Genomic DNA, 25,962 nt, shown 5'->3' with positions numbered 1-25,962 from the left:
ACACCCCGTCGTCTCCTGGAGGTGTGGCATGTTGTCATTCTTTCGCGCGTGCGTGGAAACGCGCAGCCCTCAGGCCACGGTGTTTCTCAGTCCTGGGGGGAAGCAGAAAGTGGAAGTGAAGGTGGGACAAGTTTTTCTGTCACTGTATGGAGGAGCCTGATTGGCTAAGGAAACTGCTCACTTGTGTTTTGGAGCAGTGCAGCGGCTCGTGGGAGCCCTTGGACGGCCCATGAAGCTGCGGGGGTGCTCCGGTGACCACCTGTTCGTTTCCCGACCGATGACGCCGGATTTGGTTTCTCCACGAGACCAGCAACATGCCCGGCCTGGTGATGTTCGGTAGGCGCTGGGCCATAGCCAGCGATGACTTAGTTTTTCCCGGTGCTTTCGAGCTCTTCCTCCGGGTGGCCTGGTAAGTAGGACCTAGGGAGGGGATCTTTTATTTACTACCAGCAAAGCTTATGGGGAAGTAGAGCGGATTCTGCCTCGGTAGTGCCTCTAAACGATCTCTATCTGAAATTCTTAACACCTGAATTGTGTCAAAGAACCCTTTCTTCTGTATCTCATAAGGTATGTTCAGGTAGTAGTACTCAAGGTGAGTTGCATTCGGGTACACTGGATATATCCCTGGCCCTGGAGGGTTCACAATCTAAGTTTGTACCTGAGGCAATGGAGGGTTAAGTGACTTGCCCAAGATCACAAGGAGCAGCAGTGAGATTTGAACCGGCCCGCCTCTGGATGTCAAAACCTAGGTGCCCCTCCTCCTCTTTTAACCAAACTGATGGTGCTCAATACAATTGAGATCTCCATGTGTAGTAAAGAATATAGTGGTGCTGATATTTATTTATATATATATTTTTTTGTACCCTGCGCTTTCCCACTCATGGCAGGTTCAGTGCGGCTTAGGTACTTATTTGTACCTGGGGCAGTGGAGGGTTAAGTGACTTGCCCAGAGTCACAAGGAGCTGCCTGTGCCTGCAGTGGGAATCGAACCCAGTTCCCCAGGACCAAAGTCCATCACTCTAACCACTAGGCCACTATATCCGGTTTTCTTGCATATATGAATGAGAACATGTCGAGTGGTCACAGCTACCTAATTCTGTGCAGTTGGTTATTAGTGGGGTGTTTTTAACGCAGCAATATTGTTCACTGTTATGTGTTGTAGTTATCTACATATAAGTTACACTTTGTTTAAAGATCAGAAACCATTCAGTGTGTCATCATAATAGAGGAAATCTGGAGGGAGGAAGGAAGTTTTCACATCACTATGCTCTGTGTTGGGTAAGAAGTATGCATCTTTATTCACTTTGGTTTAGATGTACTGAGTTTTTTTTTTTTTTTTTTTTTTGTTACATTTGTACCCCGCGCTTTCCCACTCATGGCAGGCTCAATGCGGCTTACATATACAGGTACTTATTTGTACCTGGGGCAATGGAGGGTTAAGTGATTCTGGGATACTGCAGTGATCCATAGAAAACTGTATACTTTAAGGTTGGTTATACCTTTTGTTGGATTAACCTATCTAAAGATGATGATGTGCTTTAGCCGAAGCCTAGATTTAAATGGCCTTGAAAGCTCATATGCAGTTGTAATTTTTAAGAATGTAGGAAAAATGGAAGGTGAAGATTACAAATTATCCCAGTGCTTTAGTTAAAAAAGGTTAATATGGAATATCCTTTGCCACTAATATACTTTAGTTGTATATGTGGCTGCCTTTTGGACCACCATGTGATGTTTTAATGAGCAATAACACTAAATGGAATTCTTTTAATGTGATGATTTTCCAGCTTTTCATAGTCAAGCAGACCTAGAGCAGACTGTCTAGTTCCTGCTGTTTTTTGTGTGCACTAGTTATTAAAGAAAAATGCTGAAAAGTGTATTGTAACACAACTAAGGGCTCCTTTTACCAAGCTGTGGTAATCACTAGTGCATGCTTACCGTAAGGTGCGCTGAGGCATCCCGCAGTACGTTCTGAATGTTTGCGCACAGATCACACACTAAAAATTATTTAAAATTTTTGTGAGAGGGGGCATGTCTGGGGGGGAGGAGAAGAGTGGGCATTTCTGAGCCAATCAGTACAACTACATTTCAGTGCATTAACTGATTAGCGCAGGATTAGCGTGTGAACCTTTACTGGCCACGCGCTAACTTTTGGCAATAGCCGTACACTAATGGCAATGTCAGTGCATGGCCATTAATTTGGAAAATGAAAAATCAGCCATTTTCTGGCAGCGGTAAAAATGGCTTTTGTGTGCGGGAAAGACTCACATAAATGCATGCTAAGGCCACTTTCTGCTGCAGCTTTGTAAAAGGACCCCTAAAATCAAATCAATTCTTGTATAGCTCTAATATCCCCTTTCCAGGGTTCAGCGCGGTTTGCATTCTAGGTGAGACAAAAGCCGATAATGTTAGTGTGAGGTATGAGAACAATTAGAGGCCATTGGTGTAATGCATGAGACCAAAAATATTATAGGAAAGGATAATAGATGATACTAGAAGGTAGAAGTCAATGGATTGTTATGAAGCTGGTTCTGTTGAGATACTGCTTGCTTACTAGCATTTTTTTCTACAAATAAATAAGATTTGATGGACTGTATTTTGGTGAATGGATAACAATTTGTTGGAGGTATTTGGATATTTTTCCTTTAGCTAATGAGGTACATTTTTTTTGCTCAAAACAAAATATCAGAGATTGTTCCCAACTCACAATCTTGTGTGAACCACATAAACTATGAGGAGCCAGGTTAAAACTGCTATGGCAATGCTGAAAATATAGGAAAAGACCTCAGATGCCCCCTTTTTGGGGGGTAAACTTCCTAATATAAGGGCTTAAAAATTCTCTTATATCTGCTGCATATATGTTTCAGAACTTTTTATATAAATGTATTTAGTAAACAGCAGCTGCAGAGTATTGTGACAAAAAGAATCCCCCGTGTGGTGAAATGGTGGCCCTGTTAGGTTCAAGAGAAGTGCTTTGTGGGGAGGAGTTGAAAAAAAAAGTTCTTGTTTACTGTATTACACACTTTTTTTTTTTTAACCTTTTGGATTTGGTAAATACACTTCACTTATATAATTGTTAATTCTTTATATAACAACAGCAACTCTGTAAGCCACATTGAGTCTGCAAAGAGGTGGAAAAATGTGGGATACAAATGCAATAAATAAATAAATAAAGTGGTGTATGCAAGCAGATGAAACACTTTTAACTTATACATGGGAAGTTTTTCTGACCGATGAAAGAGAATTTTGAAGCCTCATATTAGGTAGTTTACAAAAAAAAAAGGACGCCTGAGTTCTCTTCCTCCTATTTTTCAACAATTGCCTTAGCAGTTTTAACCTAGATAATGGGTTTTTTTTGCACCATTTGTTATATATATAAATTATGAAATTGTTGGAAGAATCTGGGGTTGTCTGTTGGAGGCGCTGTAGCCTGAGCTTTACCTCTGAAAAGCCTTAAAAAATATCCTGCAGTACTGTGTGTTGGAGGTCTGGGTAAAACATGGATCCTCTGGATTCCTGTTCCCCAGTAGAGGCAGAGGTCACTGAGCTCCTTGGAGATAGGGGAAGATAAGGAGAAGAGTTCCAGCCCTTGCACAATGGTGGCATCTGGGATGCACGTTAGCTGTGTTTCAAAAGAAGCTACAGACTGTAGAAACTGCCAGATCAAAACAAAGTGTTGCTTGATATTGCTGGATGTTGTGAAGTTGCTTTCGCAATGCCCCCTTAACTGCAGTGTCCCTGGCGGTATTATCAGGTCATAATCCTGGCTTGTTGGGAGAGCAACCAATGTCCACGAGGCTGTGATTTACTTATCTTTCCATATTAAGGTACAGCTAAATGGAATAAAAGAAAATAATCAAAATTAATTACAACACTCAAAATTGGCAGGTTTAGTATCCTGTGGTAGAAAGTAATGGGGGAAATTTCATTAGTCACGCACAAGTGGAAATGGCTGGGCTTACTGTAAGAAAGAGAGAAGAATGGGAATAGAGACTTAGGTTTCCAGAGACAGGAACGCATACAATCTTGAGTAAAGCACTGCTTATTGGTGCTAGTCTGGTTGTGAGCCCTTGGGCCCCGGCTGAGGCCTAGTATAGGGGTTAGGCCAAGACCGAGGGTGGGCCGAGCAGGCACTACACACTACCCCAGCTACCAAGCCCTGTACACACACACGCAGCAACCAACTTGCACCTCAGAAAAGGGAAGATAGGGCAATCAGGTGGGCCTCACGACCTATAGGGGCTGGGTGCGTGTCCTTCAGGGTAGGAAGATTTTGGTCAGCTTGGCCCTGTATCGGGGCCACTCTTCTCTCCAGGGGCAGCAGTTTTGTGCAAGAAATAGCAAGCAGTCTGCCAAGGGCTCTGTCTTCCTTTCCTTTGTCCACGCAGCCAGGGTTAACTGAGTCTCAGGCCACTGTGTTGTCTGGAGAAGTGCAAGAGCCCTCACCCACAGGGATTAAAATGCCCTAGGCTTTCGGATATACTTTGGTCCCATTCCTGCTTCTGCCACAGATGAGGACTGGAAGTTTGGAGATGTTGAGGGGGAATGTATTCTCTATAGGTAGTCTTTCTCCTGAAGGAAGAAAGCTGTCCCTTCAGAAGGGAGGGAGGGGTGTGAGTCTTTGGTCATCCGCTTGTTCCAGTGGGACAGATTGGTATCTTTTTGGTAGCCCAGGTGACCTCCTCCCCTGCACATAACCAAGGTGGCAGTAAAAAGGGCACCAGAGGACGGTCCTGTCTTGGAGGGCTTATGGAGACCCCCCCCCAAAACTTTCCCTCTCCATAAGACTCTAATTAAAATGATCTGCTCCCAATGGGAGAATCTAATGTATCAATTAAATTTTGTCAATTGGTTGAGTAACTAAGGGAGCAGCTACTTTTTCAGATGGGTGCTGGATAACTTTATTCCTTAAATACATGAAGTAATAATTTTAAAACATTGTGTTTCCTCAGGTTCCCTTTGTCTAATGCAGTATTACATTTTGTTTTAAGATCAGAAACCATTCAGTGTGACATAATGGGAAATTGTGGGGGGCATTTTTTTACTTTATTGTAAATTCATATCTCTATATATAAAAGGCACCACCAACGTTCTAAATGAAGCCTCCAGCCGGAAGTGTGAAGGGGGAGAGATATCCGGTTTCCCCATGAGTGTCTGCCCTGCCCTCGCTCTCTCTGTAACACAAATAGTGAAGGAAAACACAGGAAAGCACAAAATCAAATCGCTCTCTCTGTAACAGTGAAGGACTCAGAGGGGGGAGGGGAGAGAGGGCAGAAGCCCTCACTATCTCTATAACATAAACACAGCACAGCAGGAAACTTAACACTGAAGGACTTGACTCCGAGGGGGGAGGGGACAGAGAGGACAGACAGCACAGGGGAAGGGAGAGAGGGCAGGGACACACACACTCCCACATGCACACAGAAGAAAACCTTGCTAGCCCCCGTTTCATTTGCACCAGAAACGGGGCTTTTTTACTAGTGTTACCGTAAATGTATTTTTACCATTTTAATACTGCTTTATGATATGATTTGCTGGCTTCTCTAGTTAAGCAGTCTGTTCTTCAATTATATTAGACTGTAAGCTGTTAAGGTTTGGAAATGCATATGATTCTGAATAAAATCTGGGCTTCTTGTTTGCAGGTGGATTGGAATTCTTCTTCTGTACTCTGGACAGAAAGGACATTTTGAATGTTCAGGCGGCCTATTGCTGCGTATTTATTTGATTGGTCTCATCGTTCTCTTGGCTGCCATAATATGTTCTACGTCTGCAATAGTGTATGTCAGTATGCAAGGTAAAGTACGGTTCCCATGTTAACAAGACACTGATGCACCATTGTACCTGTCACTTCTTTTCTGTTACTTAAAACCTGGTGTTGTGAGTATGTCTTACTCTTGAAGAACCTGGGTGTCTTATTCAAGTTGTCATTTATTTGTTTGGATTTATTTACTTTTTTTTTTTTTTTTTTTTTTAAGAAATTCATCCAAGGTAGTGTACTGCAAGTATAACCCTACATATCTAGGCAATAAACAGTTACAACAGTAAAATATTCAAATAACAGTATGCATTATAGCATAATATATTGCTTACAACATGAACAGAATACACTTTAAAGCATCTTAATACACAGTAAAGGGGACAAGTGGAGTTTAGATAGATGATAAAGGTGACTAACTTGATGAAAAATTGCACATTCGGTCAGAAAAATACATAAGTATTGCCATACTGGGACAGACCAAGGGGGCTCATTTTCAAAGCACTTAGACTTACAAAGTCCCATATTAACCTATGGAACTTTGTAAGTCTGTGCTTTGAAAATATGCCTCCATAGGTCCATCAAGCCCATCATCCTGTCTCCAACAGTGGCCAATCCAGGTTACAAATACCTGGCAAGGTCCCAAAAAAGTACAAAACATTTTATGCTGCTAATCCCAGAAATAAGCAGTGGATTTTCCCCAAGTTCATTTTAATAATAGTCTATGGACTTTTCCTTTAGGAAGCCATCCAAACCTTTTTTAAAACCCCGCTAAGCTAACAGCTGATTTCAGAGTATGTGTGGGAAGCAAGCCCTGCTGCAGTCATAAGCGCCGACATTTCAAAACGATTGAGAGTTCCAAACAGAATATAAATTATCCCTCCCTAGACACAATAGAGGAGCTTCTTAATATTGGGGGGTGCTAGGTACCCTCAGAGCTGGTTCCTTTGGCTTCATATGTGCAACTGATGTTAGTTCTCTAAAGCTTGGGAGAAACCCCAGATTTTCACCTGCTTCCTGAAGTAGAGTGTGTCTTGCGTTAGGCAGCGCCTGTGTGGGGACTACTCCTGAGAAGGTTTGTGGGCGGATGTCTCCGGCAGGTGTCACATGGCATGATTTCCTTTGGAGAGGGTGTGGTTAGGGATATTCCTTGGGAGGACCTTAACAGCCTTGGAGGTGTGTAGAGGGAGATCCTGTTCTTCAAGTACTCTGACCCATTTCCTTTGAAGATCAGACATAGAAGTTTAGCTGGTGTGATGTGGTCGCCTCACTTACAACCTTCTATTAGTCATGCTGTAGCATCCTGAATTGGTTGGAGCTGCTGCAAACTCTTTGTAGTTGGACCAGTGTAGAGTTCAGTACAGCAATCCAATCTTGATGTTATCATAATGTAAACCACTGTGACAAAACTTGTCATGATGTAAGAGAGAGTGCACTTATTTATGCCCCGCTTACTCCTAAGCGGTTTACAGAAAAAAGAAAACATACTTAAAAAGTCTAACATAAATATCTCATTAAAATCTAGCAAATATACTGAGATACACCATCAAACAACAAAAGGTTTGGAGTTGGTGTAAGTGAGAGAGGCTGTTTATTTATTTGTTACATTTGTATCCCACATTTTCCCACCTATTTGCAGGCTCAGTGTGGCTTACATAGTACCGTATCGGCGTTCGCCAATTCCGGTATGAACAAATACAAGGTGATATTGTGGTAGAATAAGGTTGATGTGTGACAGACACATTAGGGGATCTTAGAGAGGAAAAGTTATGTCCATTACGAGCTTTGGTTTTGTTGTGTTGCAGGTATTCAGGCTTTTATGTTGGGTCGGTGGGGTTTGCCTTTTTGAACAGGTTTGTTTTTAGGTCATACGTTGTTTTTACGACTTTTGGCATTGCGTTCCATAGTTGTGTGCTTAAATAGGAAAAGCTGGATGCATAAGTTGATTTGTATTTGAGTCCTTTGCAGCTTGGGTAGTGGAGATTTAGGTATGTTCGTGCTGATCCTGTTTCTGGCTGGCAGGTCTATGAGGTCTGTCATGTATCCCGGGGCTTCGCCATAAATAATTTTATGAACCAGGGTGTAGATTTTGAAAGCAATACATTCTTTGATTGGGAGCCAGTGCAGTTTTTCTCGGAGGGGTTTGGCGCTTTCAAACCGCGGTTTTCCAAATATAAGCCTAGCTGCTGTGTTTTGAGCGGTCTGAAGTTTCTTTGTGATTTGTTCTTTACATCCCACATAAATTCCATTGCAGTAGTCTGCATGGCTTAGTACCATTGAAGATTGCTTGGTTGGGGGATCTGCTGAAGTGTTTCCAGCTATACCGTATGGTTCCTGACCAGTGATTTAAGGGTGAGTTCATAACTTCCAGAAGGAATTTTGATGTTGAGTGTATGACTGCTTGTGTTAAGAGACCCATTCTTGAATTACTGTTAAGACTGTATTCTCTCCAGGACAGGATATATAGTTTACTGCAGTTTATTGGTACTGTTGGCTTCGAAACTGACTTGGACTGCTCTTAATAAATACATTGCTTGCCATGATCGATGTATTTAGTGACTGTTGTGGAGTTTCAGCAGGCTACAGGCTGTGAATGAGTCTTCTGCTTCAAGTGGGATAGCTCCAGATAACCTTGTTTTTAACTTTTCTTCTTTCCCAGTAAGATTTTTGCCAGTCTCCTTTGCTGTGCAAGTTCTAACGGTCTCTGTTCAGAGCGGGAAAAGTCTCTTAGTTTTTCTGTCTGGCTCCTCTTTGTTTTCTTTTTTTCCTATTCGCAACTGCTGTTTTTATTCTCCAGAGGACCTTCCCTTTCATACACGGCTGTGAGCTCGGCCTCGGTTTTACTGATTAGGTTCAAATTTCAGTTCTTCTCGCTGACATAGTGGCCCTTGAATCTCTGGGGGCACATGAAGTTGTCTGCTCCCGCTGTTCCTCTTAATATATTTCGCCCTTCGGCTGCTATCTTCGCGTCCGCATTTTTGTGGGGTACACTAGCTGGTGGCATTTAGCTGGTGCATTCTAATCCACAGTTTCTGGGGCTTTTCTCATAGTCCCTTGAAGAGTCTCTCTCTCTCTCAATTTATGTTTTACTGTCTGTCATGCAGCAAATGACCTTCATTGTTCTCCTCAAACTGCATCTGGTTATGGAGGAGGCTTCGTCTCTCTTGACTATATGGCGGCTGGGCTGATGGGACTCGTTAGCTGCCGATTCATTTCTGCAGTTGTTTCTACATGCCTGTCAGTGTCTTTTATTTACTTACAAGCCGTTAAGCCCATTAAAACGGGCAAGATTTTTTGTTAATCTTCAAGATGAGTTACCATCGATTCTTATATGTCAATGCAAGCCGTTAAGCCCATTAAAACGGGCAACATTTTTTAGTTGTGAAATGTAATTCCCTTATTGTTGTAATATTTTGTGTGTGTGTGTGAGACAGTGAGTGTGTGTGAGAGAGAGAGAAAGTGTGTGTGTGTGTGCGCTTGTCTGAAAGAGAGAGACAGAGAAAGTGTGTGTGTGCGTCTGTCTGAAAGAGAGAGAGAGTCAAGGAAGGAGAAGATAAATTTCTCCCTGCTTCTGTTTGTCTGGTAAAAGTACAGGAGGTAATATTTTGTGTGTGTGTGTGAGAGAGAGAGAGAAAAAAAGTGTGTGTGTGAGAGAGTGTGTGTGTGCGCGCGCCTGTCTGAAAGAGAGTGTGAGAGTGAGTTCATAGAGAGAGTGTGTATGACCATCTCCTCCTGGCTCTCTTCTCTCCAGGTCCCTTGCCCTCCATGGGCACCATTTCTCCCCTTCCCGATCAGTCTCCTCCTGTTTTCTCCTCTTTTCCCTTCCCCTCCATGAGCACCATTTCTCCCTTCCACTCCATGACCACAGTCTCCCTTGTTTTTTTCATCCCCTATTTCCAGCATTTGTCCCTCTCAAACATCTCTCTCTCTCTCTGCCCTCCTTCCACCAGTAATTTTTCCTGCTCTCCTGAATCCCTACCCCTGCCCAGTCCATGTTCTCTCTCTTCTTATACCTGCTCCTCTCAGCCCTCCGACTTCGTCTTTAGTGCTGCAGGCATGCTTCTCCTTTCAGTTGCCCAAAACCAGTGTAGCGTCCTGGCCGGAAACAGGAAGTTCTGTCAGAAGAGGCAGGACGCTAGAAAGGCTTCGAGCAGCTGAAAGGAACAGCATGTCTTCATAGCTGCAGAGCTAAAGGCAAAAATCAGTGGGCTGACAGGAGCAAGTATAAGGAGAGAGAACCACTGCTGCTGCTGCTCTCTACAGCCTCTCCAGTCTTGCACCGGACCCAGTGGTTACTTCTGGGAAGCGAGACGTTAAAGTTCTGTGGGTGGAGGGAGGGGAGAGCCTTACTGAGCTGCCAACATGCCCTCAGGTGACTGTCCTGGTGGGATCGTCAGCGTGCTGGCTCTTGATTTGCCCGGCAGGGTTGATCTGTTCCTGCCTCTAAGCACGTCGGGAGAGACCTGTGACGTTCTGCGCATCCGCAGCACGTCGGTCACTCTTCATTTATATAGTAGGATATATAAAAAATCTTGATAAGGTAGTTGGGCTGTGTTGCTACTGTCTCTGAAAAACTGTGTGTTTTTCTTAGCGGGGCACGTTGTTGTTTATCGATAGAGATCCAATCTGCTTACAGGCCAGCAGCATTGCTGCTGTCAGTTAGGAACGCCCCTCAAAGCTGCGCTTTTCCAACATACATATTTTTGCTTAATTTGACTGTACTTTGTTATGCAAGTTTTGATGGCTGATTCACTTCTAGCCCACTGGGTTTTTTTTTAGCCTATTACCTGTCTGCAGTATCTTCTGCTCTGCCAGGCCCCTGCTGGCTAAGCGGCTTTACACGTGCCATACCTTCTAGGCATGTCCTTATTCATTTCTCACTTGTTAGGGTGTTTTTTGTTTTTTGTTTTTTTTACTTTAAAGAAGGCAATACAGTCCATCAAATGTTAAGTATCCAACCAATGGCAATACATACAAAAAAGCAAAAAAAAAAAAAAAGAAAACAGCTCAGATACATTTTTTAACAGAAGAACTCCCACTGTCCCTCCTCCCCCCCTCCAATCCCACTATCCTGCACTAACCCAAATCGTCCAACATAGTAACCAATCCGACTTGCACTTTGTCATTTTTCTTCCCTTTTGTTAACTAGTCTGCTTGTTTTTCTGTCACAGTTAAGCAGCGTTGTTAGTAATATTTACCTTTTTTGCAGATCTCTGACTAGCTCTGTGAGAGATCTTCCGTTCTGCTTAGCGCTATTCCACCTTTGTGTGTATGGATGGTGAGCTTGGCTCCATCTTGGCGGGTTGGGCACCGCTCGAGCTCTGGCTAGTGAACTCTGTCCCATCTAGCCTGATAACTGTTCAAATTTTCCTGTGGGGAGGCCACCCATCTCTGTTTGTAGGGCTCAGTTCAATCTTTCACAGTTGGGGAAAGTGATTGCCTCTTGTTCTGGGTGGAGGTTGTGTTTCAGGGCTGGCTTGAATTCCATTTTGCATGTTCAGCATGGCTCACTCTCTGTATGTAGAGCATGGATCCTTCTCTGAAGATGTAGCGTAGCACAGCGCCACCTCCCGATGTATCATGTTAATATAGCTCTGAAAGTAGAGCAGGGTTCCGTCTCTAGGGTTGTTCTGCACTTACATCTATAGAGGTGGGGATCATCTCTTTCTGTAGAGGTAGAGAGCAGCTCCATCTTTGGTTGTGCTACACAGATGCATCCCTGGATAGGGAATACCAGGGCCGCCGAGAGAGGGAGCCGGGGCAGGGCCCCCGCCTGTCCGAGGTACCTTGGTTGGCACCGCCGGCTGCAGGCAACGCGGCTCCTTTCTTTGTTCAGCATTGCCTGCCCCTGCGGCTGCTTTCCTCGGGTCGCACATGCTCGGTTTCCAAACTGAGTATGCGCGGCCTGAGGGCCCAGCAGCTGCTAGGCAGGCAATGCAAGGGGGGCCCCGGTGCTGGAGTTTTCTCTCTCCTCCTGTTGGGACGCGATCACCTGAGTCCCATCAGGAGCAGGAGAGAGAGAGAGACCCTGGCGCCAGGCCCCACTTGGAGGCCCAGGCCTGGGGAAGTATGCCCCCCCCCCTTTCAGTGCCCAGGAGAATACAGTTTAACAGTGGCTCTGGAGGCCAGTTCCATCTTTTGAAGGTTGTGCACTACTCCTTTTCAGACTGCCAAATTCAGCCTTGTCTCGACATATACTTCTCATTCTTTCTGTAGAGCCTGGCTCTGTGTTAGAAGGTTAAGCGCACAGCTCAGCCTTTGACTATAGAGATTGCTCGATCTGTCATCGGATCACAACTCGGTTTTCTGTCTGGAGGGCAGTACCTGACCTCTATGTATTGTTCTCCGAGGACAAGCAGTCATAATATTTTCACATGTGGGTAACATCATCCAGGTAGCCTGGTGTGTACACTGCCATAATGCACTGTCACTTTAAAATTTTGAGGTAGTGCCCCCATCATGCATGCGCAGGTGCCTTTCACCCGATGATCGAGCACAGGACCAGCAGTCTTAAGTTTTCTGCAGAGCAAGAGAGTTTGGTTTTATAATCTGTCCTCAGCACGTCGAACTTTCTCTTTTTTGGTGCATTCCCTTTCTGGGATATTTTGTCTGTCATATTTTCTATATTTAACCTTTTTTCTAATTTTTTTTATCAAAAAAAAATTTTTTTTCTTTTCATTTTTCATCCTTGGGGCCCTCTGAGGCCCTTTTTTGGCCTAGGAGCATCGACCATTTTCAGTTCAAAATTTACTCAAGCTCCATGGACTATTGAGCTTTTTGATCTTGCATTGACCATGTTTCCCTCCATATCAAAGAAGGTGCTGATTGGCTTTAAAAAGTGTACTCGTTGCAGTAGGGCTATCTCAGGCACAGATCTGCATAACTAGTGTGTTCTGTGCTTGGGTCTGGAGCACAGAACATACAGTATTGTAGCTCAGGATGTTCTCTTGCAGCTCTAGTGCAACCTGAGGTCCTATGATATTACATGACATTATTGGAGGAACTCTTCCACTCACTATTTGGTTCCAGATTTTGGGGGTGGGCACCCCAGACTGCTCTGGTTCCCTGTCTCACGTGGGGTGTTCCCTTCTTTTTTCTTAGAAGTCCCACTACAGTGGTTCCTCCTGTACTCATGGAACCTTTTGTTTTACCCTTTCGCAAGGGTGTTCTTCTCTTGAGGAGAATCTTGTTTCTTCCTTGAGACAGTCCAGCAAACAGAGGTTCTCACAAGGATTTGTTGACTGTTCAAGCTGCATTAGTCAGCTCTTTTATTGACTCCTCCTGCAGTTTATTCTTTCACGGCTCCTTCCCAGGTTAGGTCAGTGTTCCTCAATTCCTGTTATAACAGAGTCTCTACTGCTGGCTTGCATGTAATTGTTGATAGGTGTGCTCCATTTTCTCATCTGACAAACCTGCAAGTGTTTGGCATCCTTTCTTCAGGAGATGGGTTTGACACTTAAATTGATTCTTACCCTCCTTTTTTGGATGTCGGTGCTATTCTGGATCATGGGGCCTTTTTCTCTTTTAGGTATATTCTTTGGCCATATTTCTGAGTACCTTGCCTTACGGGTTCTCCAGTAGTCTCTCAGGTTACCTGGACTAAGACCATACAGCCTTTCTCTTTCTTTGTGCTATCAAGGTTTGGCCACCTTTATATAGGTCTCTCTGACGTCCCACCCTTTCTGTGCAGTGCTTTGCTACATCCCACTAATCTGGACTGGTCTGGTATGACGACAAGGCAGGAAAAATTAAGTCTTGCCTGATAATGATTTTTTTTCCTTTAGTCCTCCTACCAGACCAGTCCAGACACTCACCCAACTCACACTCACCTGACTCTTCTGTAGTTTTTCTTTTTGGCTTGCGATTTCTTTCTTGTGATCTACTGTGGGAGCTCTCCATTTTCTTTTCAGGTATTTGCTATGTACTCTGTCTCCTGCATCTCCTGTTTCAGTGACATGCCTGTGTGCCAGTGGAGTATATGCCTTCTTTCTTTAAGGCAGTAGTTCCCAAATCTGGTCCTGAAGGCACCACAGCCAATCAGGTTTTCAGGATACCCACAATGAATATTCAGGAGAGAGATCTGCATGCAGTGGAGGCATACAAATCTATCTCATGAATATTCATTGTGGATATACTGAAAACCTCACTGGAAAAAATGTCAGGAAGTATTTTTTCACGGAGAGAGTAGTGGATGCTTGGAATGCCCTCCCACGGGAGGTGGTGGAAATGAAAACAGTAACGAAATTCAAACATGCGTGGGATAAGCATAAAGGAATCCTATGCCGAAGGAATGGCTCCTCAGGAGCTTAGTCAAGATCGGGAGGCAGGGCTGGTGGTTGGGAGGTGAGGATAGTGCTGGGCAGACTTATACGGTCTGTGCCAGAGCTGGTGGTTGGGAGGAGGGGCTGGTGGTTGGGAGGCGGGGATAGTGCTGGGCAGACTTATACGGTCTGTGCCCTGAAGAGCACAGGTACAAATCAAAGTAGGGTATACACAAAAAGCAGCAAATATGACTTATCTTGTTGGGCAGACTGGATGGACCGTGCAGGTCTTTTTCTGCCGTCATCTACTATGTTACTATGTAGTGCCTCCAGGCCCAGGTTTGGGATCCACAACTTTGTGGTCTACTTGGCTGAATGGGACAAATAGTCTCAAGTTCTCAATCATGACCAGCAATATGGTTGGAAGCACCACTGCTTGGCTAATCAAAATACTGAGCATTCTGGAATCACAAGAACTAATTTTTTCTCTGTCTCCTTCCACTGGTTGATGGACCTAACCCATTAGTCTGGACTGGTCTGGTAGGACTAAAGGAAAGAAAATTATTAGGTAAGACATTTTTTTTCTATAGCAGTATACACGGTAATATAGGTCAATATAGGGACACACTGCCTGGCCTGGGATTGTTGCCATGTCTTCATTTTGGAGTAAAATGTATTTCAGTAAAGGAAACCCTGGATGTTTACCTACAAATGGGTTAGATACAGTAGGCAAAGGCATTCTCCTCTTTCAGTAGTTTTACAACCTTTTGCATATATTGTATATTGTAATGACTGGTCCTTATTTGTTAATTTAACAAACTATCTGGAAAATTTTTTTTTTTTACCTAAAATGAAAATCAGTTGGTATTAGATAATAGGCAGACTGCCCCCCCCCCCAAAAAAAAAAAAAAAAAAAAAAGAATCCAAACCTTTACATAATACACATTACATAACTCTGTGATGTTGTGTTTTCAGGAACAATTTCTAACCCTGGCCCAAGGCAGTCCATTCCTAAACTGATTTACATCCGTCTAGCACTCTATGTGCCAGAGTTTGTATGGGCTACTCTGGGAGCCATTTGGATATCCGACGCTGGTGTGAACTGCGACAGAACTGTGGTCAGTGTTGTAATGGGCGCCGTCATTATAAGGTAAGCCCATGACTATTATAAATTACATTCGTTGACTAGAGGTGCTGTGGACAAATCCTTGAGGCACTTTTCTTTCAGTTCTTCTCTCGTTGCCCCACCCTGATTCATAGCCAGTTTAAGCCAGAGAGTCACTAAGAACGGAAGGGGCTGTCATGTTCTTGAACTAGGTCAGGGGGTATCTGAGAGTAGAGAAAAGAGCATTTTGGTCAATATTTAAACATGCATCCGAATATCTGGGTATGGCAACCAATGCTGCCTTTATTTCTGTGCTGAAATATCTCTGGTCTCCAGATATCTTGGCTGTGTGCCAGGATTGCTCAGGCTCTATCCAGATAACATTGGGCAGTCTGTAGTTATTTTCAGTGTTGAGCAGCACTTATCTGGATAAATGCTTTTAAATATTGGGCCTGTTATTTTTCAGTTTTGTGCGTATAGTAATAGATGTAAAATTTGTTTAGCCTAATGCAGTGGGTCCCAAACCTGTCTTGCGGGGGCTCCCCAGCCAGTCAGGTTTTCAGGATATCTGCAGTGGACATTCATGAGAGAGATTTGCATGCAGTGGAGGCAGTGCATGCAAATCTCTCTCAGGAATATCCATTTCGGATAGCCTGAAAACCTGACTGGTTGGGGAGCCCCCCCAAGACAGGTTTGGGACCCACTGGACTAATAGATTCTCTTTCACAAAAATAAGCTATGATAGTAGAGGCCCTGTATCTAAGGTGCGCTTGCATTTTTAGCACGTGCTAAAAATTAGTGCTCGCTAACCGTGTAGACGCCTATAGGAATATTATGGGCATCTAGTGCATACTAAAAACGCTGGCACGCCTCTAGCGGCTTAATAAACAGGGCCGTAAAAGTGAACAGGGTCGTTCAAAGTAAAAAATTTTATTTGGGCTCTCTGTGTATTTCTGTGGCAAGAAAATTGGGTATTAGTCCTAACAGACATTTTTGAGTAGCTATTAATAAATATTCTATATGATGTTTGAGCAGCTGGTGATCATTTTATTTCCTTTTTAAAAAAAATATTTTTCAGCCCATTTTAATGTTTAAAGATGATTTTACAGGTAACGGGGTATGTTGACCGTTAAGAATACTGGTGACTTATTTGGGCAAAAATGTGTCTTTTTTTCACTTGCCTGAGTCTACAGCGATCTCTTATGAAGTTGTGATTCTGCGAGCCTCTTCTCCTAGTATCTCTCTTCTAGATTCAGATAAGAAATTGTTCAATATACTGTTAGCTGTTGCTTTGCACTTAATTGTTTCAACCTGGAAAAATAATGTGAATCTAAATTATAATGAATGGTGGAGTTACATCTGTGTAATCAGAAAATATGAAACAATTCTGGCCCATGAACACCGTAGAGTTCAGTCTGTCTTAAAGACTTGGGCTCCAGTGGCGTAGCCACAGGTGGGCTTGGGTGCCCGCCCACTTAGGGCTCAGGCCCACCCAACAGTAGCACATATTTACCAGTAGCTGGTGGGGATCCCAAGCTTGGCCAGCTGAAGACTTCCCCCTGATGGTAACGAAAATGCTACTCCCCACGATACCGGCACCTGCACATGCTCAGTTTTCAGCACATGCCTGCTGCAGACTGCCAAGGTGGACAGAAGGGGTTTCCCGCCAGCTGAGATATTTTTTTTGGCAGTGGAGGGGAGGGGGAGAACACTTGGTGCCCACCCACTTCTTGCCCTGGCCCACCCAAAATCTGTCTGGCTACGCCCCTGTTGGGCTCGCTTAGACTTATTTTGTCAGGAACCCCATAGCACTAATTGATCTTATGTATCCATGCTATTTGTCTAAAGGTATTGTCATGGAACGATGATAATGTTGTTCTGATCTTTTATTTACGCTTGTTTACTATGGATTGTTGATATTGTTTGACTTTGTGTTTAATTTTATGTTATATGTTTTGAAAAAAACCTTTAATAAAAATATGGGGAAAAAAAAAGAATATAAAATGTGGCTGTATTTTGAACTTGTTTTGCAGTTGGATCATCATCTTTTTCACAACCGTTGCAGTGGTGATTGTCTTCGATCCTCTGGGAAAGAAAAAAGTTTCAAGCTTTCCTTGTAGTGATGTTCATGACCTAGAAAGCAGCCAGTCTATGCAAGTGCTGTACAATGTCAAAAGCAAGGCAGCGCGTGTCTGGGAGAACAGAATTAAAAGTCTCTGCTGCTGTATCGGGCATGATGATGACAACAGAGCGGCTTTCTCGAGTATTGCAGAACTTTTCAGCTCTTATTTTTCTGTAAGATGAAAAGGAAATCATGTAAAGATACATCAATGACACACTTGCAATAAGTTTGGCTGAGCGATGATCACAAGACTTTCTATAACTTTATACCCTGGATCTAGAAATAGTCTTCTTGCTCTGTCCTGTCAACCTCTGGTTTATTTTCGTCGTCTTTGTCTCTGGCCCCCGGCTTTCCTTCTGCTAAGCTAACATACATTACAAATCATGTTTTAACAAGATTTTAAATGACATAGGGGCCTTTTACTAAAGGGTATTAAGCCCTAAGCTGCACTTAGCGTGGGAAAAACAGGCTAATGCAAAATGCGTTAAAGCCTTGCAGTACTTTACCTGTTTACGCGTGCTAACTGGTGTGTTAGTTGTTTGTTAAATATTTTTGGGAGGGGCATGACATGGATGGAGAATGGGTATGGAAGTGTTAACCAGCTAACATATTTGCATTAGTGCATGCTAATGCAGCGTTAACGGGGGAGCACTTTCCGCATTAATTTAAAAAAATGGAAAATACCGTATAAATGTGCTCTGTTAAATCTGGGCTTAGCACATGAGAAAGTAACATGTTAGAGCATGTTCAGCCTTGATCTTTAGTGTGCTTTAGTAGAAGGGCCCCTTAAAGTAGCATATTTCTGTTCTTATGGGGGTTTCTTTGCCTTGTAAGTGTTAGGTGTTTATATGTGGTATTTCAGTTTTCTGAGATTATTAATTTGATTTTTGAATTGGATCCTGCATTTATTATTTTGTCATTTTATTGTTTGTGTGCATTCAGTATTTTATAATCATGAAGTTTCAGGATACCAAGATAACTAATCTGCTAATTGTGTGACTCGTAGCCATGTACATATAACTGGGTGCATTACATTCTGTTGCTGTAGTGGGACCATTTCTTAGTTTTTAATGAGGTTCATAAACATAAAGTAGAAAATGGCAGGTGTCATAGCTTTTCCTTTTTTTCCCCCTCCCAGGACACTGACTTGGTTCCAAGTGACATAGCTGCAGGACTGACTCTTCTTCACCAAGAGCAAGACAAGGTGGAATTGTGCAGAGATCCAGAGGACGTGGTGTGCCTTCCCCCATCACCTCCAATGGTGGTTATTTTTATTTATGTGTTTATTTGAATTTAACTTGCCCTTTTTCAGTAATGCCCTAGGGAAATTACGTTCAAGAACAGTAGGTATTTCCTTTTCCTGGAGGGCTTACAGTCTAATTTTGTACCTTAGGCCTAAGATCACAAGAAGCAGCAGTGGGATTTGAACCCTGGCTTCCCTGGTTTGGAAGCCCCCTGCTCTAACCTCTAGGTTACTCTTCCACTCTAGTGAAACGTAGAAACAGAATATCCCTACAGTATAAATCTTTTATAAAGAAATATGCAACGGTGTATTATTGTATAAGAAACTGTGTGGTCATAAAGGTTGAGAGACTTGCCACATATCACATGAATCAAAGACTTATCTTCAACTGAATATATTCATTGCAGTGGAAAACAACGAATTATCAAAAATAATAAGTGTGCATTTATCTCAAAAATGTTCAGATCTCCTTATGAAAGGTCATGCCGGAGCTAACGCCCTACACAAACCTTAAAGCTAGCTGAAGTCCATATTTTCAATCTAGATAATGCTGACTTAGTTCTTCTGTTGCTGTGATCATGATGTGGCTCTGAGAAGGAGCTTGCTGTGTGGTCTGAGACTGGTGAATGTCGAAGGTGATTCACACTGTCTCTGGAGTTATGTTCGCAGCTCCTGAAAGCTAATCTATATTTTATTTTATTTTATTTGGATTTTGCTCACGCCTTTTTCAGTAGTAGCTCAAGTCAAGTTACATTCAGGTGCATTAGGTATTTCCCCTGTCCCTGGAGGGCTCACAATCTGTTTGTACCTGTGGTAATGGAGGGTTAAGTGATTTGTCCCAGATTACAAGGAGCAGCAGTGGGATTTGAACCGGTCACCTCTGGATGCCAAGACCAGTGCTCTAGGCCACTCTTCCACTCCACTTTAGTAAAAAGGCCCCTTAGCTTGTTTTTTGGACTTTAAAGAAATTTTACCTCTTCCCCTGCCCCATTTCATTCATTTCCATTTGTAAGGGGCATCACCCTACTAAACTGTGAATTTAGTCCCTTTAGAAGTAATTTTAAAAAATTGTCATGGGGGGGGGGGGGAGTTAAATCTAAATTCCCCTGGCTTGTTTTTTTTTCAGCAGTTTTAAAGCTTCTCGGCTTCATTCTGTTCTTTCCCCAGTATTTTAGTGATGTACTGTAAAGCTTAAGTAGTTCCTGGACGCTGGTATCATGTAAAATTGCTCTTTTTTTTTTGACTAGTTAACGTATTTGTTGCTTTTTGTCCAGAGTGGAGACTTGGATGCGGAATTAGAGAAGGCTGCCCACTATATGCAGTTTGCTGCAGCTGCCTATGGATGGCCTCTCTATATATTCAGTAACCCACTTACTGGACTCTGTAAACTTAGTGGCGATTGGTAAGTTGCCAATGATGCTTTAAGTACGTCGGATACTATATTATTAGAGCGCGATCAGAACCTTTTTGTACTGTTGATGGGTAATAGTGTATAGGAAAGAGACAAATACGAGAGGCCAAGATCTGCAATAGCAAAAGGCAGAAACCCACAGCAGATCAACACCATAAACCACAGAAAAAAGATAGATAAAAATTTATTATGGGGTCCTTTTACCAAGCTGTGGTAAAAAGGGTCCTGCAGTAGCAGTGGAGGCCCTTTTTACTGATGTGGGTAAAAAACCACTAAAAAAGACATGGCTTAATTCTTACCACGTGGGGGAGTGGGGGGGAACCAGGCAGTAACCTGCCTGATTACCACCAGGTTAGTGCCACTCTAGAAATTACGGAATTATTTTCCATAGCGCTGGAAATGGCACACACTTGAGGTGGAACTACCACTGCCGCTTGCGTTGGGCTGGCAGTTATTCCAGGTTTCCGCGCAGCAACCCTTAAACGAAAAGGCCCCTGTATGTACTAAAACACTTGGAAGTAAATTAAAAATCACAACCTGACACGTTACCAACAGTCAGTGGGAATAATACACTAAGAGAGAAATTCTCTAAATGGTGATAAAAGAATGGGTGACGAAAAATCGGCCCTAAGCTCTATTCTATGAAGGGTTCACACACCCTTTATAGAATAGCGCTTAGCAGATTACTGTGCCAGACTTATGCCTGCTGAAATCTGGTGTAAATGTTGGCGCCGGGGTTAAGCACATTGAGGTAGTATACTGTAACTATGCATGCAACTTTTCAGAACGCCCCTGACACCCATGGCCATGTCCCCTTTTGAGTTACAAGCTAGTAGAGTTAGGCCTTATAGAATAGCATGTAGACTGATGCATAAGCAAATCTTAAGTGGTGTTAATTAATTTCAATAAGGGAAAGGGGATGGGATTTGATATACCATCAAAGCAGTTTACATACTATATAATGCACTTATTTGTACCTGGGGCAATCAAGGGTTAAGTGACACTAGGATACTCATAATTGGCTGTTAGTATTCAATTATTGGTAGGTAAGGGCTCATTACTTAATTAATTTGTATGCGCATTTTGGGCACACACGCAAATTTAAGCGCACAGAGCTGGGCACCATGTATAGAATCTGGAGCGTTCAGGACAATTCTGCCTGCGTTCTCCAGCCTTAAACATATTTGACCTGGGTAGTCCTTTTTGATCCTACAAGTACCTTCTGCTCCCTTTGGGTCTCTAACTCAATTGAAAGTAGCTTCTATTGGACTATGGCGCTATTGACCCTTATTCAAAAATATTCAGAAGTAAAGATTAATAATACACTGGCACAATAATCGTGCTGTTTTTGTCACAACTATCCAGGGATTTCCTCCTTACTTTTATACCCCTTCTCATCTCACCAAGTCATCCCAGCCATGGAGGCGATAGACTTCAACTCCTTCTGCAGCTCAGATAACATGAATGCCAGGTTTTGCCGTCGAATGATGGCTAAAAATATCTACCCCCTTGTGAATGTTGTTTCTGCAGCATCCCTAGCTCCTCACTTACCTAGAGAACAGAAAACCAGACCTGGGGAGCAATCTAGGATTCTCTTCATGACCATTCAGAACTACCACCCCAAACTGAACTATCTACTAAACGACAGTGTAGTATGTCGCTGAAAAGACTTCTAGGTTGCCTGTACAACAAAGCTGATATCTGTTTCTTTGTAATCTTAGTTGCAGAAACAGGACTTCAGACTCTGATATTGTCGGAGGCGATTACCTGAATTGTCATTTTGGATCCATCCTGCAGATCACGGGGCTGCAATATAGAGACTTTATCCACATTAGCTTTCATAATAAGGTAGTGTGAAAGTGCTTATTGAAGTGGTTCTAATTTAGAATGCAAGACATCTGATTGGTAGGTATTAGGTATAACTACGTTTTAAAGTCTTTAATTACCTGGTTATGACGTGATGAATCTTTTGACAGTTCTGGGCGTTGATTTTGATTTGAGCTTTCAAAAGTCTTTCAGAGGGTCTGAGTATGGCTAGTGGTCTAGTGTAGTGGACGTGGGTCTCCCCCCCCCCCCCCCCCCAACCCCATACAGTCCTTTATCTGCAGGTTTTAGGTTTTTTTTTTTTTCTTCTAGTTAACATGTACTGTTTCCATATCATCATGCTGATCAATCCATAGACTGGTGGGTTGTGTCCATCTACCAGCAGGTGGAGATAGAGAGCAATCCTTTTGCCTCCCTATATGTGGTCATGTGCTACCGGAAACTCCTTAGTATGTTCTCTATCTCAGCAGGTGGTGGTCACACACAGCAGCAGCTCTGGCTAGGTCTCCAAGCCTAATCTTTAGGTTTTGTTGAGTACCTGGGGTTGAGGGCTCTTCTTGAGCAAGTGCAAACCTGGTGGTGCCAGGTCCCTCCTTTTCTCCCCCCTCCCGCTGGCTCCGTTTAAAAAAAAAACAAAACAATTTTGGACGTCTTTAAGGGCGTTTATTTCGACGTTTATTTAAACGTTTATTGCAGCTACTCACTGGGACACCAGGTCGTTACAGCTCGGAGCGAGAAGCAGGTAATTTTTACCTTTTTATAGCGGGCAGGGGGTTCCCCGATTGATCTCCACGTGGCCTATGGCGTCGGAGGGCGAGGGCGCGAAGAATCGCTCCCCGGACCGCGTGTGCGCTCCTAGCGGGGATGCGGGGGTTTTAAAGTCTGATTCGCCCTTGTTTGGGTGTCAATTTGGAGGCCGGTCAGTGTCCCTGGTCTTCCTCCGGCGCAGCGGTTTTTCCCGCCATAAACGCCCATCCCCCGCTGCTTGCCTCCGCCATCTTGGCCGGCCACTCTGCTCGGACGGCTTCTTCTTGGGCCGCCCTTGAGCTGGGAGACGTTCATGCCATGGCCGCCCTTGATTTGGAGCGACGACAAAAAAGCGGCTAAAGTTAAGCGCTGTTCTTCCCGCGCGGCTCCTTCGCGGAGTGTTGCGCCGGACGCCATCTTGGATGCGCAGCATGTTGCTCCCCCGCTCTTGCGAGCGCCGGTTGAGGGTGCGTCTAGGGCTGTGGCCCAGGCCGCTGAAATACACAGTCTGGGGGGTTTCTCCCCCGAGTTTATTTTGCTGCTGCATCAGGCCTTCCTTATGCAGAACGCTGCCCCTTCTCCCTTGTCCGATAACGGGGTTGAGGCCCCCGGAAGTAAACGCCCTCGGGTGGATTCCCAGGCCTTAGAGGACGCTGTTTCCTCTGATGTAGATGAGGGCAGCGTATCTGAGTTCTCCCAACGGTCCTTTGGGGATTCCTTGGAGGAGACGGATTCCCGCTCGGATGGAGCGGATGACCCCTCTGCAGCGCGGATCTTTCGCTCAGGGGATTTGCCCAACCTGTTACTGCAGGCCATGAGCATTTTGAAGATTTCCTCGCCAGAGGACGTCTCTCCCTCAGCCCCTGTTGGCTCTGCCATTATGCTGGGGATGAAGCGCCCGCCTAGAACCTTCCACGTGCATGATGCCATGCACACCTTAATTTTGGCTCAATGGGATGTCCCGGAAGCGAGCCTCAAAGTGGCTAGGGCTATGTCCCGCCTCTATCCTTTGCCTGAAAGTGAACGTGAGGCCTTTATTTGGCCTACCGTGGATTCTTTAATCACTGCGGTGACTAAGAAAACGGCGTTGCCGGTGGAAGGTGGCACGGCCCTAAAGGACGCCCAAGACAGAAGATTGGAAGCGGCTTTAAGGTCGTCCTTCGAGGCGGCTGCCTTAAGTTTACAGGCCTCAGTTTGCGGCTCCTATGTGGCCAGGGCGTGCCTGACGATGGTGCAGCGGGCTTCCCCCTCGGATCCTTCCTTGAGGGCTGATTGGCCGGCCCTGGAATCGGGCTTGGCTTATTTGGCAGACTTACTGTATGATGTCTTGAGAGCCTCGGCTAAAGGTATGGCTCAGACAGTCTCTGCGCGGCGCTGGCTTTGGCTGAAACATTGGTCTGTGGACCACGCCTCTAAGTCCCGCCTGGCTAAGTTGCCTTTTAAAGGCAAGCTGCACTTTGGAGTCGAGCTGGACAAAATCATGACCGATCTCGGCACGTCTAAGGGCAAGAGGTTACCAGAGGTCAGGGCTCGGGCCAGTGCTCGCCCCGGTATCTCCAGAGGACGGTTTTCAGGAAGCCCGTCGGTACCCGCCCGGGCAAGTCGGGCTCCTCTGCCCCCTCTTCCTTCAAGAGGAACTTCTCCCCCAAGCAGCATTCCTTTCGCAGAGACCGCCGTCCCGGAGGTGCGCCCTCCGGTCCTCCCCCAGGGTCTCGTACCCAATGACGGGGTCCTGGTCCATGGCCCAGTGCAGATTGGAGGACGCCTGTCCTCATTTCTGGGCGAGTGGACCAGAGTCACTTCAGACGCTTGGGTGCTGGAAGTCATCAGAGACGGCTACAAGTTAGAGTTCTGCCGACCCTTAAGAGACGGGTTTGTACTCTCTCCCTGCAAGTCTCCGGTCAAAGCTGTGGCAGTGCAGCAGACCTTGGACAATCTGATCCGCCTGGGTGCGGTCGTTCCGGTGCCAGAAAGTCAGCTTGGCAAGGGACGTTACTCCATTTACTTTGTGGTACCAAAGAAAGGAGGTTCTGTACGGCCTATACTCGACCTCAAAGGGGTCAATCGGGCCTTGAAAGTTCGGCACTTTCGCATGGAGACTCTCTGCTCTGTTATAGCGGCAGTGAAGGCAGGGGAGTTCCTGGCATCCTTGGACATCAAGGAAGCGTACTTGCATATTCCCATCTGGCCTCCTCATCAACGCTTTCTGCGTTTTGCAGTCCTGGGCCGACACTTCCAGTTCAGAGCCCTCCCGTTCGGGTTGGCTACTGCTCCGCGGACCTTCTCCAAAGTAATGGTGGTCATCACGGCTTTCCTGCGAAAGGGAAGGAGTACAAGTCCATCCTTATCTGGACGACTGGTTGATCCGAGCCCCCTCTTATGCAGAGTGCGGCAAAGCTGTGGACCGGGTGATTGCTCTTTTGAGCTCCCTGGGGTGGATCATCAACTGAGAGAAGAGCCAGCTGCGCCCGACTCAGTCCCTGGAGTATCTGGGAGTTCGATTCGACACCCAAGTGGGCAGAGTGTTCCTGCCGGACAATCGGATTGTCAAACTTCAGGCTCAGGTGGACCAGTTCCTAGTAGCCTCTCCTCTTCGGGCTTGGGACTATGTGCAGCTGTTGGGCTCTATGACGGCCACGATGGAAGTAGTGCCCTGGGCCAGGGCTCATATGAGACCACTACAACACTCTCTGCTGCAGCGCTGGACTCCGGTGTCGGAGGATTATGCTGTGCGCCTTCCCTTGGACCCAGCAGTGCGCAAGGCGCTGAGCTGGTGGCTGCAGACAGACAAGTTGTCTGCAGGAATGCCTCTGGTGACCCCGGAGTGGATTGTCGTCACGACGGACGCCTCTTTGTCGGGCTGGGGAGCCCACTGCTTGGGAAGGACAGCGCAGGGGCTCTGGTCTCCTGCAGAGGCAAAGTGGTCTATCAACCTCCTGGAACTCAGAGCCATTCGGTTGGCGCTTTTGGAGTTCATCCCGGTACTGGCGTTGAAGCCAGTACGGGTCCTGTCGGACAATGCCACGGCTGTGGCCTATGTCAACCGCCAGGGAGGTACCAAGAGCGCCCCTCTAGCCAAGGAGGCCATGAATCTATGCCAGTGGGCGGAAGCGAACCTGGAACAGCTGTCAGCGGCCCACATTGCCGGAGTCATGAATGTCAAGGCGGACTTTCTCAGTCGCCATACCTTGGATCCCGGAGAGTGGCAGCTATCTGCTCAGGCGTTCTTGGACATCACGAAGCGCTGGGGCCAGCCGAGCCTAGATCTGATGGCGTCATCGGTCAATTGCCAAGTGCCGCGCTTTTTCAGCAGAGGACGGGACCCTCGATCCCTGGGAGTAGATGCTCTTCTCCAACAGTGGCCGACACAGGAGCTTCTCTATGTGTTCCCGCCCTGGCCCATGTTGGGCAGGGTGCTAGACCGGGTGGCAAAGCATCCGGGCCGGATAATCCTGGTGGGTCTGGACTGGCCCAGACGTCCCTGGTATGCGGACTTG

General features: G+C 45.2%; 1 protein-coding gene across 2 annotated transcripts in view; it reads left to right on the top strand.

Moving 5' to 3' along the window:
- The first annotated feature begins 36 nt into the window (after positions 1-36).
- The window catches only part of DAGLB (diacylglycerol lipase beta), a 65,868-nt gene continuing 39,942 nt past the window's right edge, over positions 37-25,962 (top strand). Inside the window, exons 1-8 of one of the 2 annotated variants that reach the window (XM_030211688.1) lie at positions 37-251; positions 293-409; positions 5,640-5,791; positions 14,989-15,163; positions 17,152-17,413; positions 18,379-18,501; positions 19,758-19,885; positions 21,616-21,742. In XM_030211688.1, the coding sequence (XP_030067548.1) occupies positions 315-409; positions 5,640-5,791; positions 14,989-15,163; positions 17,152-17,413; positions 18,379-18,501; positions 19,758-19,885; positions 21,616-21,742 (1,062 nt within the window). In that variant the 5' untranslated portion in view covers positions 37-251; positions 293-314. Of the gene's footprint in view, positions 410-5,639; positions 5,792-14,988; positions 15,164-17,151; positions 17,414-18,378; positions 18,502-19,757; positions 19,886-21,615; positions 21,743-25,962 lie in introns of both variants that reach the window. The other variant, XM_030211687.1, reaches the window with a different exon arrangement.

The sequence above is a fragment of the Microcaecilia unicolor genome, chromosome 8 (assembly GCF_901765095.1).
Source record: "Microcaecilia unicolor chromosome 8, aMicUni1.1, whole genome shotgun sequence".
NCBI lineage: Eukaryota > Metazoa > Chordata > Amphibia > Gymnophiona > Siphonopidae > Microcaecilia > Microcaecilia unicolor.
Note: the sequence above shows the minus strand (reverse complement) of the source record. Positions and strands in the feature narration are given on the sequence as shown.